The 19,780-nt window shown below is 38.0% G+C and overlaps 1 protein-coding gene across 5 annotated transcripts in view; it reads right to left on the bottom strand.

Annotated features, from left to right (window-relative positions):
- COL14A1 (collagen type XIV alpha 1 chain) overlaps nt 1–19,780 on the bottom strand; it is a 222,287-nt gene that overhangs the window by 97,893 nt on the left and 104,614 nt on the right. For all 5 annotated transcript variants that reach the window (XM_043601666.1, XM_043601670.1, XM_043601671.1 and 2 more), the window contains exons 21-25: nt 19,235–19,357; nt 15,161–15,310; nt 12,336–12,452; nt 4,404–4,550; nt 437–493 (exon numbers count right to left, since the gene is read on the bottom strand). In XM_043601666.1, the coding sequence (XP_043457601.1) occupies nt 437–493; nt 4,404–4,550; nt 12,336–12,452; nt 15,161–15,310; nt 19,235–19,357 (594 nt within the window). The remainder of the gene's footprint in view (nt 1–436; nt 494–4,403; nt 4,551–12,335; nt 12,453–15,160; nt 15,311–19,234; nt 19,358–19,780) is intronic.

Genomic DNA, 19,780 nt, shown 5'->3' with positions numbered 1-19,780 from the left:
TAATATAGAATAAACCATCTCCAGGTGAGGTAATACTCCAGGATCTGGTGTGGTTGTTCTCTTAAATTCTGAGATTAATAAAATTTTATAAATTTATGGTTTGAATTTAAAGCTAAAAAGGATCACAAGATATGCTAATTATAAGCTTATTAAAGAAAACCCCGTCCTCTGTTTCCAAGGAAAAATTAAATCAAGATTAGATTCCAACTTTGAAATGAGAGCAAAATCTATTTGAAAATATACTCAAAATGAAAATTTTACTTAATCAGAGAGCACAAATACACCAAAATGCACGAAGGAATTACCTCTGGGATATGAAATTGTGTTTTTAATTTTCTTCTTTGTACTCTTTTCTACTTTTTAATGTTTGTTTAATAAACAAACCCAACAGAAACCCTAAACCTAAAATCACAGCATTATCATGTTATTCTTTTACCTTCTTTTGCTGGTGGAATGGTCGGAGGAAAAGTAGGTGGTTGAGTAGGAAGTGATTCTGTAAAGGAGAGGGCAAGAGAACATCAATTAGCCATCACATCTGTGGCGAAGAGAGGGAGGTCATGGAGTCATAGTTCTTCAGGAAAGTCAATGATTTTGACTATTGTCTTCTTGGAGAATTTAGCGTCTACTATAAATCAGCCTCAGCCTGTGAAAACTGGCTCCCTGCATCCCCTAAAACTCAGACTGAAAGCTTGAAATACCATTTTGCCACAATTCAGTTTACCCAGCAGGAGTCAATGCAATCAAACTGTCAACTACAAAGTGGTTCTAATGCTGATTTAAGGCAAGAATCTTGCCAACCTATTTCAGATTAGTCTCTGGCTGCTTTCACACATATAATAAACGTCATTTCCATTCTGCCTAACTAAGGACTGACCATCAATCCTTGCTCAATAGCCCTCTCTCCTTTCTCACCCTGCATCCCCCAGATATGGTCCCCAGTGGAATCTAATTTGCTCTCTGTTCTGCTCAGACTGAATCTGGAAAACTTTCAGTTCTGAGGACCAAATGGCAGGACATTGGGAGACTACTGTGTATCCACATCAGTTTAACCTGGATGAGGAGGGATGAGAAGTTCATGTAATATGCAAAGTGTGGTTAGCGAAAGGAACAGAGGAAAGTTCAGTGAGAGCGGTGCCTATCATAGCCGTTCATGTGGCAAAGGGCAAGAAAATTATGGCATCATTAGGTAAACATCCCAAATGTTACTATATTCTTTTCTTATTCTCATCTGACACTAAAAGTTTAAGGAAAACTGAGAAATGTCTTTTTATTATCTTAGTTTAATTTGAGGGAAATCTCTCAACTAAGCATAGCCATTCACTCTGGAGATAGTAAGCACCAAACAGCGGGAAAGATTGGAGTTCAGGCAGACTGATTATTTTTCAGGATGGTTGTAAACAGAATTCCTTCACTGGCAGGAAGGTTGGAAGAGATGAATTTTAATTTTAAGGTCTTTTCCAATTCTAAGAGACAATCAAATGAAATTATTTAAGTAAAATCAACATTAAAAAATGAGATAACTGCATATTACTGACATGGAAACTGAGATTAATTAGTATGTGAAATGAAGCAAGACATATAATACCATGGTATGATCCCATTTGTGAAACATAAAAAAATCTGATATATATATATATATATATATATATATCAATTTATCTGTATATGTCTATATAGATGTAGATTGGATAGAATCTATCAGGTAGAATTTCTTGAAGGAGACCAAACTGGGAAGAAAAATGGGGAAAGAGGGAGGTCAACAAAGTGCTTTATACCTTTGTTGCATTATTATGGATATATATATATATACACATATATATATGTATATATACATATATATATGTATATACATATGTATACATATGTATATACCTACATATGTATATACATATATACATATATATACATATATATATGTGTATATATATATACACACACATCATTTTTATCTTTTAGAGACAATTTTTGAAGCTAAAACATTTCAAAAATAAAATACAAATTGAGATATCTTAATACCAAAACTAGGATTGTAAAGCTCTCTTGAAAACACCGTAAAATGCTTCCATAGCCAGATTTATTTATCTTAAAATCTGTGGAAGTAATGGGTCATCTTTATAATTGTCCATCTTCTTTAATGTGGAAAATTGAGGCATATCCTAAGTTCTAAATCCTAAGAACCAAATCAATGAGAAGCAATGGCAGACAGATCAGTATGTTTGGGTCAGAACATCTGGCCAAAGAATCCTTTGGGTGGGAAGAACCACAACGAACTATTAACACATATTTATATTCTCTATGTGGCATACAGATGGCCCTTGACTTCAATACGTGAGCGGTTGTCACATAGAAGACAGAGCAGTCTTGATCTGCATTGCTTCCAAAGGTTGAACTAGAACCAGTGGGTAGAAGCTACAAGAAGATAGACATCCCCAATATAAGGAAAACATTTACATCACACAGAGCTATCCAAATTAACCCTGGGTTGGTAGTTAACAGTTGTGGAGTTAGGGTTAGGGGGAGTTGAAATAGACCAGGGATCGCAAACTCAAAAATTTTTAGAGGTCATGCAAGTAATGAATATGAGCAAAGAACTAGCCTAAACATTGAGTGGCAAACTTGAGAGCACATTTAGTGTGTAAAAAGAGACAGCAGTTGGTCTCAGCAGATTAGCACCATGAGGATATATGCCTGTCCTGTGTTGTCAAATCTCTTGAACCTTCAACAAATACTTTAAAGCTTGGGGGGGGGAGGCGGGGGGCAGGGAAGTATGGCTCAGAGAAAACATATCTGATGGTGATATCTAACCCATGAGTATCAGTTTGTGACTTCTAAGAAGAAAGTCATGGTGATAACAAATACATGTTCAATAAGATACAGGTAGAAAATTTCCTCAACAGGTTCTCTTGGATCTTCACCACCATATGACATGAGATAGTAGGTATTAAATTTTACTGCCGAGCAAAGAGAAGCTCAGTGATGTACAAATGCCCAAGGCTGTAAATGTGAGAAAGAGTCCCAACCAAGCCTGTTTGACTCTAAATCTTGTGCACTACCAGGACCCTAATAACTTTAAAATTATATGATCCTCTCTATCCAAAAAACAGAACTCTAATCAGCAATGAAGAGAAACATACTACTGATACATCCTACAACATGAATAAACCTCAAAAACACACGCTAAGTGAAAGATGTCAGATGCAAAAGACCACATATTCCTTATTTCCATTTAAATAAAATGTCCAGAAAACGCAAATGTGTAAGAAAAGAAAGCAAGTTGCCTGAGGTTAAACACAGAGGATTGTCTGTGAATGGGTATGAAAGATTTCTTTGGGTGGATAGAAATGTTCTAAAACTGGATTGTAGTATTGACTATACAATTCTTGGGATGTACTAAAAATCACTGAATTGTACACTTAAAATGGGTGACCTTTATGATATATAGGTTACACCTCAAAACTACATACGCAATATAAAATGCATATATAGTGCACATGCAAACTCTATTTTAGAGTTATGAAATGAAGTCTTTTATTTAAAAAAAAAATGGATGATTCCATTTATTACGGTTTCATTTGAAGGTCACTCATTGTTGATGATTTCTTCCTGCTTATGCCAGACCACATAGACAATAGAACTTTCCAAATGTCAGATACATGATAGAGGGGCTACCAAGAAAACCCATCGCCTTCCACCTATTCAGATCTAAATCATCAGAGACTTCGAGCCTAAGTTCAAGATACTGAGTTAGCCCACAAACGTTTTCCCAGAATTCACTACAATTAAAACCATTCTCATGTTTGTGGCCTTTACGTCAGGAATCCTTTATTAAAAGCCATTCTAAGAAGTTGACACTCTCCTTGGTCTTTAGAACATGTAAAAAGTGCTTTGTTTTAATTTTATACTTTGCCTTTCCCTTCAGTACATCAGATCTGCAGCCAACTTGGAAAAAGTGCAAGAGCCTCTTAAGTAGGCAATAACTCGAGGGTCAGCCATTTGGAACATCTTGGCTCCATTCCCACCTCATAGCTGTGGTAATATGCCATTGTTTGAATGTCAGGACCCGGTCCTTAAACTTCATTTCACACTCCACATACCACAAAAGTTTCTTATGGATATAGATCACAATATAGGTCATTGTTTCAGGCACTTTGCTATCATATGGCCTTATAGTCCCTTGTGAAGCATATGGAGGATGGAAAAAACCCATACAGATGACATCAGTGGGCCACATGCGGTGAATTATGGGACTGGAGAAGAGGACCAAAAACTTGTATTACAGATATTCCTGGGCAGCAATAGCTAACATTTTTCTAAATGGAATAAGGTTTTTGAATCAAAACAGGATGCCTAAAATACTGTTTGTTCACAGAGACAGGGATCAGGAGAGGACACACTTAACTTACGTGTTTTTTCCATTATGCTGACACTGGGTCCCTCAATCTCCTGAAGTTTTGTGTAAACACTGATTTTATATTCTGAATCAGGCTGAAGTCCGTAGAAGCAATGCCTGGTTGTCCCTCCGCCCACAGTGGATTCTTGCTTTTTTGTATCTAAAATAAAAGTAGAACAAAATGTACATGCATGAAATTTTTAAAAACAGCTACCAGTAGATAACTTGCTTCTGAAACACTTACTATGCATGGCCTAATCAGATAACTTCAGAACGAATTACACTTGTTTAGGTGCTGTATCTTTTCCTAAAGAGTTAATACATCCACTGATTTTTTTTGTAATTGAAAATCACATTTTCTATGTTAAAAAAAATGAGAATAAAAGACTCCAGAGATCAACCCTTTAATGGAAAATTATTAATGCATATAATTGTGTGTGCACATCATAATTGATCTCTTGGATCTCTTGGTGTGGAGGTGAGTATATTTTTTAGAAATTAGAATATTCTTTTACAAACATGATTCTCCAGAATATAGTCAAGCAGTTACAAATTGACAAAAAGATACATCCTTTTGGCCCCATACAACTTACTACCATGCAAAAAGATGCCCTTCTTGGCAGTGGCCTAAAAATATAGGTATGGAGTTAGAAATTATAGGATGCTAGGCAATCCTTATGCCTGTGGATGAAGAGGTGCTCCTCCAGGGTTTCCGGAACTTCATCCACAGGTCCAGATTATTTTCAGAACTGCTACAAATGCAGGCAAGAGCTTAGAGCGTCACTGAGACAGCCAGGAAGTCCTCAGAATGTCCGATTTCCTACCTCTCAGCCTTAATTTTTAACCAACACTCATGATTTCTTTCAACTGCAATAAAGACTCCTAGGAAGCTTGGAGAAAGCTGCCTCTACTCTGAAAATCATTTTCTATTCTTTCAAAATCACAACTGAGTAAGTAAACCATGGTGCTTCGGTGGCTCAAGGCCCTAGTTCCAAAGTTCTTTTTGTTCTACGAAGAAGACAGCAGTATACAGCCATCTCCACAAAGAACCTTCTCTTTCTTGTCTCCACCATGGCAGAAGCACAAAGAACCTAGCAGACCTGATTAACTGTTGGCTACTTTCTTTATTCCCATACTCACAGCAAGATTGCTTTCTCCCTTTCTGGAGAAATTAGTGCTGGCCCTTGGGTCTGGAGTCTAGGGTAGTTGGATTTATTATACTCATCATTTTCTGAGGGCTTACTATGTGCCAGGTTCTGTGCTTTGTATTTAGTGATACAATAACCAGAAAGATAATATTAGCCAGCATTTAATGAGCACTGACCATGTGCCAGGCACTATCCTAAAGATTTTACATGTATCGGCTCATTTGATCCTTATAATAGTTATAATTGCTCCAATCTAAAGACAAGAAACCGAAGGCCAGAAAAGTTAGTAACTTAATCAAGTCCATATGGCTAAGTAGCAGAACTGAAATTAAATTCAGAACTCTAAATCACAGTCTCAGAGGACACTGCTTTAATTTCCATTAATATATCATAAAATAATGTAAGTTAAATGGTTTTTCTAAATAAAAGTTTCAGAGAGGCTGAGTGCATATGAAATGAGCAAACATGATAGCTTGCAGAGATCAGATGAGGACCCCTTACGAGTCGGGGCTTTATCACTCCATTGGACAAAGCTGCCTACCTTGGTGGCTTTAATTACTGAAGAGTCTCAAATGGGTTTTCTTCATTGGCATAGAGCATTTATTATTTTATACTACATAGTTAATTGGTTAAAAGGAAGAATTGATGCTACCATGAAAAGAACAATTATTTAAAAAGATCTAGATTGATCTTAGTTTTACCCATAAGTTGTATCCATCTACTTAATGCCTTATATAACTTTATTTCTAGGAATTTAAAAATCCAGTGTTAAAAAACTGCATTGATTAAACACATTACACATATTATTTGCTGGTTAAAAAAGAACTCCTTCAAACTGTTAATTGAAGTTTATTAAATATAAATAAAATATAGAAAACAAAAACAGAACAGCATAAAATATAAAAATGTTAATTTTTCTATTTTGAAAGAATAACATCTATTAAATTTCAATCTGTAATTTAATATATAATGGAACAAAACATACATGTGTTATAACATACATTTATTAGAACAGACATGATATATATCATTTAAAACTTGTCCATGGACAAAATCCTTCTTTGAAAAATACAAATAAGATTTTTAAAACTGTAAGTAAATTAAAGCCACTTATTAAATGGAACATGAAATTTATTTTTTTATTTTTATGATTGATAATATAAAGGAGTTTCAAAAGTGAACTTCATATAATCTTTAGTAATATATTTGTTCAGAGTGACTTAAGGTCTACTTCAAAAATTTTCTTATCTATGTGAAAAAATGATGAAATAAAAAATTGTTGGGGCACCTGGTTGGCTCAGTTGGATAAGCATCTGACTTTGGCTCAGGTCATGATCTACAGTTCATGAGTTTGAGCCCTGCATCAGGCTCTCTGTTGTCAGCACAGAGACCACTTCAGATCCTCTGTAAGCCCCCTCGTCTCTGCTTCTCCCCCGCTGGTTCTCTCTCTCTCTCTCTCTCTCTCTCTCTCTCTCTCTCTCTCTCTCTCTCTTTTTCTGTCTCTCTCAAAATAAAATTTTAAAAATGACTTAAAATTTTTCCCAGGTGTTTGTCAGATTACATCTTGCTGTGATAGGAATTTGATAGTAAGGAAATGTTCATAAACCCTGCACTCTGTTTTGTTGGTGTCCCAGTTCAGTCTGTGGTTCCCAGGTTCAAGACCCCACATGAGCTGTTTCTTTCTAACCCTTACCCACAACTTTGGAGCCTCTTGCAAGCTTTTGTGAGTCACCTATAAAACAAAAATTTTCTAAACCCTTATGGCATGGATATTTATCCATTTTCATAAAAGCTTCCAGGAACTCTACAGGAATCAATTCTAGAAAAGTGCTTTTCTGTCATCTCTATTTCTCATGGATGTTCATGCACTTTATCAACCCTCAACAATAGAATATAAATTGATTTTACTGTTAAGCAACAACATAAAAATCTCAAAGCCATGGGAAAACTGGAACAGGCACTGTAAAATTTTGGGAAATGATATTACTTTAATTCCCAATAATAACAAAGAGGGGTTACATGAATGGGGATGTACCCATGTTGCTTTTGGCATGTGTGATTTAGGTCTAATGGCTTAGCCTTAAAAGAAAACATTTAAACTGATCAAATGATGACTGATTTCCTCAACTCTTTGTGCCGAAAGCAAGGAGTTAATTTATTTTTTTGGAACAGGAGAAGAAATTCTGTCTTTGTGCATTCATTCTTATGAACCATGGCTAAATACATTCTCTGGGTTATTGTGCTGAAAACGATGCCACCAGCTTGACTCACCAAAATGTCCTATGAGTAGTTACCGAGATGCACAAGCAAAGAATATCCAGGATCCAGGATACTCTGCTGGAATTTTATGACATAAATGCTTCCAATCCCTAGGTCTCTCAAATATCCTGACACACAATCATAATGTCACTGCCGGGGCACCTGGGTAGCTCAGTCGGTTAAGCGTCTGACTTTGTCTTAGGTTATGATCTCGTGGTTTCTGAGTCTGAGCCCCATCTCAGGCTGGCTGCTGCCAGAGAAAGGCCCACTTGAGATCCTCTGTCCTCCTGTTGCTGCGCCTCCCCGACTTGCATGCTCACTCGCTCTCTCTCTCTCAAAAATAAATAAACATTGAAAAATAAATAAAATGGTCATAATGTCACTGCCTCAAAAAGCTTAATCTTGAGACTATGTTTTGTTTCATGCGACCTTTTGTTTTGGATCTGGTGTCTGGTAAGGTAGGCTCTCCACTACGCTGCAATTCTGTTGATGATACTGCAAAATTGGCATTTCAACATTCAGTGACAGAAGACAAGTTGAGCATTCTTTGAAATCTTCCTTAAGCAGTCTAACAAGAAATTCACCAAGTTATGGGGACTACAAAGGGAATAAAGTATTTGGGATCATGTGGCATCTAAATACATGAACTTAAAGGGAAATGATATACCCAACCTTGGATGCCAAGTCAACTCAAAAATAGCTTGGAGAACGAGACAGAATTCCAGAGCATCCACAGAACTAACGGAAACTCTCTTGGAGTTCTGAGCTACCTAAGACCAACCAAAAGTCTCTGACTTGGTCTGTCCTATCATTAACCAAAAGCCTACAATTTAATTTGGCAAATGGATGAGTGACTCAAACACAGATTTATTTCAGTCTCTCCTGAGAGGACCTCATCCTTCTGGTAATCTTTCTTTCTTTTTTTTTTTTCCTTCTTGGCTATAAAAAAATGTCATAATATTAAATGGGTAGAGGACATCTGTTGTTTTTGCCTGTCTTGCAACCATTCTCCCTTTCTTTGAATCTATTTTTCCCCACTCTTGGTCTTTATGATTTGGGAAAAAACTGAGTAACAACCCTTCTCCCCTCCAGATACAGAGGTGGGAGGCAACCAGGTCCGGCCAGTCAGTTTATTTCATGCCCTTGAACTCAATGACAGATTTAGGGGCATGTGACCCAAGCCAAGCCAGTATGACTCAGTTCCTGGACTTTTGTTGGAATTATTATGAAAGAAAAGCTCTTTTTTTACTCAGGCTGGTTAAGCTGTAAACTGGGAGGTGTCATTCTGGATCCGACTGGGGCCAACTCAGAGAATCTGGCCGAGGATGAGTACAGAGCAAGAGAAGGGAGCAAGACTTCATCTTGATGGCATTGTTTGAACACTTAGATCCAGATGTGCCTGGTGCCGGACACTTCTAAACTTCTCAGTAGTCAATAAATTGACCCTTTTGTTTAAGCTCCTTTTATCTGCATCCCTACCATTTACAAACAAACCTGAATGATACAGCCTGGCCACTTTATTCACAAAAATCTTGGAAATTTGTAGGTATTACCTTAGATAAAAGCCTCAAAAAAAAGCCTCAATTTTAGAGAAACTGAAGCCCAGAGAGTTGACCAGCAATTATGGTCAAAGCCGAGGGCCTGTCCACTGACTTCATCTCAGAATACAAGTGCATGTGACCAGACGATGGGGATTATATTTTTTAAAAAACTGGAAAAAATTACCTGTCAAACAGTAAGAATTTATCAGAAACATTAAAAAATACGTCACTCTGGGATAAAGCTTTTCTCCATCACATGGAGGAATCAGATCCCATTTCTCTCTAGTATCTCCTCTGGGATAGAAGGACTAAACATTCTGCACAGGTAGCATATGTAGCCAATGGGAGACACTACAAAGTTAAAACAGAGGGGGCCCTGAAACTCATCTCCCCATGGAAGAATCTGCATCTGACCACAAGTCCTTCAAAGGCACCAATCAGGATAATGATTTTATTTCTCTGTAAAATAAACAAACTCCACCTCAAATCAAGCTCCTAGATACAGAGAACAGACTCATGGTGGCCAGAGGCAGGTGTTGGGGGGGGGGGTAGGAGAAATGGGTGAAGGAAGTTAAAAAATGTTAGAGAGAGAAAGAGAAAGAAAGAAAGAAAGAAAGAAAGAAAGAAAGAAAGAAAGAAAGAAAGAAAGAAAAAAGAAATGCAACTGAATTTTTCCCTACTCTAAAGTAGGAAGACTATCCCTTGATCTAAATAAACTATATGTTAAACCATTTAAACATATTCCCTACTGCTATCCCCATACTCCCTCCCCACTCCCAACAGTCCTCTTTGAGGTAGACTGTCAGTTAGAAACTGTTGCTGCCCATTAATTAATATTCTTCAGTTAGACAACTGGATGAATGAGATGTAAGCTAATTGGGCTCATAAATCTCCCAGCTATAAATGTTGATGAAAAACCAATTGAGCAACACTTTGCTCATTCTTGTTTAATTGAGCCTTGAATGTAAGGCTCAGTTGAAGAGGTTTTTGGCAGCCTGGAGATAATACCAAGGGAGGACAAGTTAACTTCACTTGAAGACAGAAGGAAATGTGGACTCATTTGTTTGCTTGTTTGTTTGTTAACAAAGATCTTGGCTTCAAAAAAGAGCTTTGTGAGGTTTTAGACTACCAGATCAATGCTATCACACACATCTATCATGTCCTCTGATGACAATCCCAGTGCTATTTTGCAAATATGCTACGATGAAAACATTTAAATAAAAAATATACTTATAGAGCTTACTAATTCCATTAACAAAGTCAGTTTCAATGTATGTTTATGTCAGTCTATATAACTGAAATTTTTATGAAAGCCAGTGAATATCCATAGGAGCCTATGTACCTTCATGTCAACTTCTTAAATGACGCAAAAGGATAAAAGTATTGTGGGGCAGTTTAGGAATGTGATTTTTATCATTAGTAATTTTTTAAAGCTTAACAAATACCACTAAATGTCAACCCTTCTCTATGAAAATGTGATTTAGCCTGTCTCATAAAGATATGTGAAACATGACTCCTCAAGATTTTGTAGTCATTTCTCAAACAGTAGCATACCTTTCATGTACTTCTGCTTAAACATCTCATAAATCATATTAAATACAACCACAGAATCCATATGACTTGTCCTGACATTTCCTCACTCAGTGTTTATTTCAGCATAAAGCCACTCCTATATGGTTAGTCATGCCAGGCTAAAGGGATCCTTGAAGTATCACACACAGGGAATCAAGGAATTAGTGGTTTAGCATGTCGATTGAGACAATGCCTTGGCTGGGGTTGACAGAAGTCTCTTTTTGTGTCACTTGTATTCTATTCTCATATTCTCAACATATTTCCAAATGCTCTCACCTCTCTACTAACCTGTGCTTTCCACTTTCCTGCTTTTTTTAAGAGAGAGAATGAAAACAAGCGAGGGACAGAAGGAGAAAGAGAATCCCAAGCAGGTTCCACGCTCAGAGTGGAGCCCAATGTGGGGCTTGATCCCACAACCCTGGGATCATGACCTGAGCTGAAATCAAGAGTCAGATGTTCAATGGACTGAGCCAAAAAAAAAAAAAAAAGCCTGCTTTTTTCAATTAAACAAGAATGAATAAGAAATAATCATGAGGAAACCATGATTATTTGTCCAGAAAGAAAATTTTTTAACAATTTTATTACCAATTTTGAAAGATTAAAAGAATCACTTGGAATTCTCCAGCGTCTTCTAGAGTCTCCCCCAAATAACAAGATATATCTTTTGCACCGATAATACAGTATTTAATCTGATAAATCAGATTAAAGTAATTTTCATTATTTGATCTCATCTTCTGAATATTATGCAAGCTGATAATAGTCCCTACAAACTTACTTTTTGGGAATCAGCCTTTTGTTGTTGTTCTTCAAACTTTTAATGAAAATAGGCAGATATTTCTAGTTTTTCAACTTTGAAACAAAGTTCCAAATTTAGATGTTCTTGAGAACAGTAATGCTGAAAAACCTGCCTATGATGGCATAGATCTTAAACCATCTCTTGAATGAGAGTTTATTGTTCACCATTTATCCTCCAAAATAAAGAGAGTCAGTCAGTAAGAAAACCATTAAAATCAAAATGAGATCCCCATGGAGTAACACTAAAATAATAACACCATATCATTTTAACGTACGTTAGTCATGGCTATTTGTCTATTGCCAATAGCAGCTTCCACTCTCTGGAGGTTAACGTGGGCAAAGCACTGTTGCAAATGTTTCACACGGAGTTATCACCACGTAATCCTCCAGAATGCCACAAGATCAGCACTGTGGTTATACCCATTAACAGATGAGAAAACAATCATTTGGAGAGGTTAAATAATCGGCTTACCTAGCCATTCTGACTCCATACCCCGCATGATCCATCATATAACATTGGCTCCTCAAGAAGAGAGCTCTAGTCTGTTACTTGCATGTTGTCCACAGAGATTTGCACAGAACTAAGTACGTGAGCGCTTGACAAAATCATCTGTGATAGGTGGCACTTACCCTGGAGCGATTCGATGACCACTCTGTAGGCAGTGGCATGGCGATGCACCTGCCACCGGGCACACAAGCTGGTCATTTGAACCTGCTCTGCTTGAAGATTGGTCACACCCAAAAACACTATAATCAAAAGAAACACACCTATGTCACACTACAGACAACGGCACAAATGTCCCCAAGTCTGAAATTAACTTTAACCCAATAACATTCTAATTCAAAGTTCCCATAGCCAGTGGTGGGAAATCCATGAACTCACGATAAATTAGTGCACAAAAGATAACTATTTTATTACTTGAGAGAGAAGTTGCAAAACATGTATAAATATGTTCTGTTTTACACTTGTAAACAAAAAGGGAAATAGTCACAGAAAAAAGACCAGATGTAATGGATGGTGAAATTCTGTTTTTTTTATCTGATTTTTAATCTCTCTTTATTTATTTATGCTTTCTAAATATTCCACAATTAATATATAATACTTTTATAACAAAAAATCAAATACAATATGCACTTATCAACCATCGAAGGATAGCCTTGGCTTAAATAAAAAGGAAAGCAAAATAGACAAAGGGAAGTCTTACTCAAACAGGCGTTTCATAAGGACCGGCCTTCAAAACATGATTGAAGGGAAATGAACATATTTTTGAAAATGTAAAAAAATGCAAGATTTAACACAGATAAAAAATTATAAAAATCAAACACAAAGATTCCTATTAATTTTAGAATACTGTGATATACAAAAATGATTCACAGAAAGGTTATTTTGGGAAGCAATAAAAATAGTATTTCTCCAATACAACAAAGGAGTAAGTATCTGGCATTTATCATTTAGACTCAAAAAGAACACAATTAAAAATTAATATGTATATTCTCCAATGACCTCTGACTTTCATCCACATCATTTTCTTACTTTTCGCTCTCTCTTAGCTACCTTTATAATAAAAATAGTTTAAAATTATTTTTAAAAATGGTAAAAAAAAAATCTTATCTAATCAAAATTTACATTTTCACATTGTTCTTTTCTGTTAGACCAGAGAGAGAAGACCTCTTTTCCAAAGGCCAAATAAATGAGCCCTGTTGTTCCATAAAAAAAAGGAAATTGTTAATGATTTATGTAACCACACCAAATTTTAAAGAAACCTTAAATTAACTTATTTGCCATTGTATGGGCTTTTATTTTGCTTGGGAGAAAGAGAGAAAACAAATAATAAGCCCATCTAACTTTTCCTTTAAAGACAGAATATAAAACAATTCAATGCTCTTAATGTTTTAAAATATATTTGGAATACCCAACATACTTCTTGAAGAAGAGAAGAGGGATGGAGCAGAAGAAAGAAAGATGCAAAGAAAGGAAGATAAATGGAAACAAGACAGAGCAGGGAGAAGAGAGGTCAATAAAAAAAATCACAGAGACAGAAAAAGTGGCCCAGACAGAAAGGGTAATTAGTCTAGAGGAGGAAATTAAAATCAGCTAGTGAAGGGGAGAGGCTGAGTGGGAAAGTGCACAGGGGATTCTAGGTGCTCCTAAGGAATGGGATTGCTGTAATAGAACAACAGAGGGAAATCACTTGGAGGTTACTGTATTGCCCAGAATGGCATTACTTTACCAGCCAAGTACAACATCAGAACCATAGACCAAGGCCTTCCTAGATCTGTTGAAGATAGACTATTTCTTTTGAGATTAAATTGATTCTGTAATCTAGCCTTTAAGGTCTTAAGATATTCCATTAAAAAAGGTTCAGGAAGCCTCCTCTAATGAAAAGCCTGGACCTATCTAAAATTTAGGTGGCCAAATAGAGGTGGCTTGGGGTCTGGTTTAATATATGCCTCATTCTTGATTGTTCCATTCATTGATTAATTATTTGGTTAGGGATGACAATGACATATGGGCCAAAGGTGTAAAGCACAATTATTACAATAATAATAATGGTTATTCACTAGTGCTTGCCATATGGCAGATCATTTTTACACATTATTTCTGGAGGCCTCACAATCAGGATATTGTCTTCATTTTAGAGTTGAGAGAACTTGAGCTCAGAGAAGTTTAGTAATCTGCTCAAGGTCACTGTTATTAAGTAGCAAATTTAAGGTTTCTACTTTTGATTATACCGTAAGTATCATTCTCCAGTGTGGGGTAGGTGGAGCTGATAGCACTAAGGATGATGTCAACTAGCACACAGCCACACCATTTTTATTTTTGTCATTTATGTATCATCTTTCGTGTGTATTGAAAATCCTGGTCTTTTGTTTAGAGTAATTATGTGGGTTTTGAAAAGTATTTAAGTAAAAAAATGTAAGTCAATTTAAAGAAATATATTAAACAGATGGCGTGGCCAACGAGAAGTCCCAGATGGTATGCAGACTGCGTGAAAACCCTTAAAAGGTACAGAAGGAAGTCCTTTTTGTATCTTTTATGGATGGTGTGTGTGTGTGTGTGTGTGTGTGTTCACATAAGTGGGGAGGGGCAAAGACTTTGAGAAAAGCTAAACTTTGGTCCAACTTTGACTGGCGTTGGCCATGTCGCTACAGACTGGTTGGAAAATTTCACCTAACGTGAAAAATGCCAACAAAGACTTTCCAGAAGGAAATCCTATCCGCCACCATCAAGTATATTTGCATGCCAGGTTCTGACATTCCGCCTGCCAACCAGGACTCTGAACTACAGCCCTGAGTAAGGAGCACACCTTTCTTTCCATGAAACACCATCCAGAAAGGGCAATGCTGAGGAAAATAAAAAAACAACCACCAAGTTAAAGCAGGGGTTGAGTTACAGTGAAAACAAAGCAGCAAAACCACATGCAGGGGCTGAGGCAATGGGACATCGGTCTTACGTGTTTTCACCACGCCTGTCAGAGCGTCGCTGAAGCCTGAGGCCTGGGAGGCAAATATTTTCACATTGTAGTCCATTCCGCTGAGGAGGTTTGTGATAAGAATGGTGTTAGTGCCAGATCCCACAAACGTCTCCAGTGTTGGGCCAGCAACTAGGGGAGAAAGAGTATATTTCTGTTACACCAGAAGATGGAAAAATGGAAACACTCTTGACAGGAATTGTACTTATTCGACTGTGTTACAGTTGCTCGGAATTACATAGAAGATAAACAGCAGAGCTGGGGTTTGAACCTAGCCCCATGTGGCTCTGGAACTTACATACCTGACTACCATGCTAGGGCTCTTTTTAGGAATCTACTCCTTCTTCTCAAATATAGTTCTTTCCCTAGTGCTTACTCAGAGAAGCGGGTCCACCTCACAATCCACCGTCCGCCATACTGTGCGGCCTTCACAGTGGAGCTACTGTCTAGTCATAGGCTTTGGGGCACTTGCCAAACTAAAGAAGCCGTTCTCAATTGCCCCTTTGAGACACCCCTTGTCTCCAGGAGGCATGCAAGTGGCAGTAGCAGCAAATTTGTCACAGACGCTATGCTATACCTTGCCACATGGGGGTTCAGCCTATATGTTGCCACTATTAGTTCTATCCCCTCCCCTTAACATTTTTTTTTAAGTTTATTTATTTACTTTGAGAGAGAGAGAGAGAGAGAGAGAGAGAGAAAGAGCGCAAGAGTATTTGTGGATGAAGGGCAGAGAAAGAGGGAGAAAGAGAATCCCAAGCAGGCTCTGTGCTGTCGGTGTACAGACCGATGTGGGGCTCGATCCCACAAACCATGAGCTCACACCCTGAGCTGAATTCAAGAGTTGGAGGCTCAACCTACTGAGCCACCCAGGAGCCCCTCTCCTAGCATTTTTAAAAATAGACAGATGACACTACTACTGTTCCAAGGCCCTTGACCAGTTAGCTTTGTTGAGCCTTTACATTTTTCACCTCTTTTTCAGCCCAGTGGAGTCTTTAGCATTAAAAACATTCCTGGATAAGCCCTCTACAAACTTATTTACCTCCTGCCTTTTCCCATCTGTACTCATTCTTTAAGAGTTTTGAGTTAGTAACAAGTTCCTAAAATACTTCTGACTTTACTTCAGAACCCCCTTCCAACAATGCATTTATATATTTCTGTACGTACATGTTATCTCCATAGAGATTTTCTCAGGAACCAAACTCTCCATTCAAATGACCACATACCACATTCCACTTGATTTAGAGCAAGATGTCTCAGCCTCAGTGCTACTGACATTTTGGGCTGGATAATTCTTAACTCTGGGGCAGCGGGGGGCAGGTACTGTGACTCGTAGGATGCTTAACAGTACCCACCAGATGCCAATAGCAACCCCCTACCCCCCCAAGTTGTAGCAACCCAAAACATCTCTGTTGGGCAGCAAAACTCCATCAATTGAGAACCACTGGCTCAACACAAAGCTACTTTCCCTCAGAAAATCTGATAGACATCTACAAAATGGTCCAAGAACAAATCCAGCAACGCTGTTTTACAAATTAACACATGCCTCGAGCCTAAAGAAAAGAAACCAAAAAACCGTGATGGATCCTAAAGAACCAGTCTTAAGCAGGCTAATTCACCCATGGTATATTCTTGCTATTTCACCTTCATGGTTCATAGAGATGTTTGTCCAGAGAAATTGGAGGGGGGCGGGTATTTTACTTGTATGGACCTGGATAATAGGACACAAGAGAAAAAGCTGAAAAGTGTTACAGAGGCAAGAGCAACAGCTCAGAGGACACATCGAGCCTAATGTGCTCTTTGAGGGCAGAAAGAGTTTTTTAATGGCCGAAGAATACTCTTTACGTTTTCTTGCCAAATAAGTAAACATAAGGAGAGAAGATCTTTCTTATGAATAATCAGAGTATGAAGGCCCAGGTCCAGAAAATGGACAAAACCCCTCTAGTATCTATATTTAGTCTCCTGTTTAAACTTCACACAAGTGCTAAGTGTCGGGCGCTGATACTGTAACAGGTGAAGTCATTCATGGCCTCATCTCCACAGACGTGTGGATCCAGGGTACAACCGCCCCCGTTTGCACCATTCTCCTGTTTTCAGGATGTAAAGATGTGGCAGGTAAGGAGGGAGGGATCTCCTCATGAAGGCGGCTAAGGGGCTAATGGAAAAGCCTTTTACTACCAGGACCTCAGGGCTTTGAGGAATTTTATACCCCAACACAGCTTCCAAAATGAAGAGACTAAGAAGTTGGTAAGTCAAACTTTTACTAATCCAAGAAGTAAAAGGTAGAGGAGGAATTAGAAATTAGAGATTCTAAGTGTTTAGGGTTTATATATCCACTGGGCCATGGAAGCTTCCTACTCCTACCAAGTCAAGGTTTCCTTCAGCTGGTTCCTTGTCTGGGATGTGCCTAGGTTAGGTGCATAACAAGTATGTATTCTGCTCATAAACGTGCCCAGTCATTTTTGTTTTGTTTTGTTTTGTTTTGTTTTTAACATGAAATTTATTGTCAAATTGGTTTCCATACAACACACAGCGCTCATCCCAAAAGGTGCTCTCCTCAATACCCATCACCCACCCTCCCCTCCCTCCCACCCCCCATCTACCCTCAGTTTGTTCTCAGTTTTTAAGAGTTTCTTATGCTTTGGCTCTCTCCCTCTCTAACCTCTTTTTTTTTTCTTTTCTTTTTTTCTTCCCCTCCCCCATGGACTTCTGTTAAGTTTCTCAGGATCCACATAAAAGTGAAAACATATGGTATCTGTCTTTCTCTGTATGACTTATTTCACTTAGCATCACACTCTCCAGTTCCATCCACGTTGCTACAAAAGGCCAGATTTCATTCTTTCTCATTGCCATGTAGTACTCCATTGGGTACATAAAGCACAATTTCTTTATCCTTTCATCAGTTGATGGACATTTAGGCTCTTTCCATAATTTGGCTATTGTTGAGAGTGCTGCTATAAACATTGGGGTACAAGTGCCCCTATGAGTCAGCACTCCTGTATCCCTTTGGTAAATTCCTAGCAGTGCTACTGCTGGGTCATAGGGTAGGTCTATTTTTAATTTTTTGAGGAAACTCCACACTGTTTTCCAGAGCGGCTGCACCAGTTTGCATTCCCACCAACAGTGCAAGAGGGTTCCCATTTCTCCACATCCTCTCCAGCATCTATAGTCTCCTGATTTGTTCATTTTAGCCACTCTGACTGGTATGAGATGATATCTGAGTGTGGTTTTGATTTGTATTTCCCTGATGTGGAGTGACGTTGAGCATCTTTTCATGTGCCTGTTGGCCATCTGGATGTCTTCCTTAGAGAAATGTCTATTCATGTCTTCTGCCCATTTCTTCACTGGATTATTTGTTTTTGGGGTCCCAGTCATTTTTTAGGTGGGGTCATAACTTTAACGTTCTAATAATATCTATCCTAACAATGATCATACAAGGAAAAAAAGTTTTTTTCATAAAAGGTGGGACTCTTCCCACTTCTCAAAACTAAAGATGAAATCAAAGATAGATGGAAAAACAAAACAAAAATAACATCTTAAAATCGATTTTAGGTGCACCTGAGGGGCTCAGTCAGGTAAGCATCTGACTTTTGATTTAGGCTCAGGTCAGGATCTTGCAATCTGTGAGGTCAAGCCCCATGTAGGGCTCTGCACTGACAGCACAGAGACTGCTTGGAATTCTTTCTTTCTCTCTGCCCCTTCCCTCTTCATACAAGTGCTCTCACTTTCTTTTCTCTCAAAATAAATAATAAACTTTAAAACAAAGAAACCATTTTAGGGGCGCCTGGGTGGCTCGGTCTGTTAAGCGTCTGACTTCCGCTCAGATCATGACCTCACTGCTCCTGAGTTCGAGCCCCGCATTGGGCTCTGTGCTGACAGCTCAGAGATTGGAGCCTGCTTCGGATTCTGTGATTCTCTCTCTCTCTCTCTGCCCCTCCCCCACTCATGCTCTGTCTCTCTCTCTCTGTTTAAATAAACGTTAAAAAATTTTTTTTTAAAAAGAAACCATTTTAGATGTCTAATCATGGTAACAATATTTTTTTTAAAAGCATTACTTACCACTAACAGGTTTGTAGACAATCCTATAGCCCTTTGCGGGGGAAGACGGGGGATCCCATGTAATGCGCAACCTGTTATACCATTCTTCTGAGACCCGGAAGTTTTGGGGACCAGAGGGTGGCACTGAGCAGAGAAAAGGAAAAACAGTGATTTGGTGTGGTTTCTAGTTTTACAAACTATGCTGTTAGCAAAATCTAAGCTATCTTCCCATAACGTTAAAGTATTTACAAGAAAAAATGCATTATAACACACAGTGAGAATCTTTGGAGAGTCTATGGTTGTTTTAAAAATGGAATGTACAGGAAATTACTGCTCTTCTGGTGAAACACATTCATCTGAAGATCAGTTGTTCATTCATGGTTGTTCCGGTTCCTTTTTCTTTAACTTATTTTGAGTAAAGTTGGATTGAATCGTGTTGATCAAAAATTTCTGTCTACACACCATGTTCCACTATCAAAGTATATTTGTACAGCAATATCGAGGGGGCTCACACCAGGGTACTGATGGTAATTCTAGGAGGTTAGATTCTGGTAATTTTTTTTTCTT

Source organism: Prionailurus bengalensis, chromosome F2 (genome assembly GCF_016509475.1).
Source record: "Prionailurus bengalensis isolate Pbe53 chromosome F2, Fcat_Pben_1.1_paternal_pri, whole genome shotgun sequence".
NCBI classification, from domain to species: domain Eukaryota; kingdom Metazoa; phylum Chordata; class Mammalia; order Carnivora; family Felidae; genus Prionailurus; species Prionailurus bengalensis.
The sequence above is the reverse complement of the archived record's forward strand: the minus strand, read 5'-3'. Positions and strand labels throughout refer to the sequence as shown.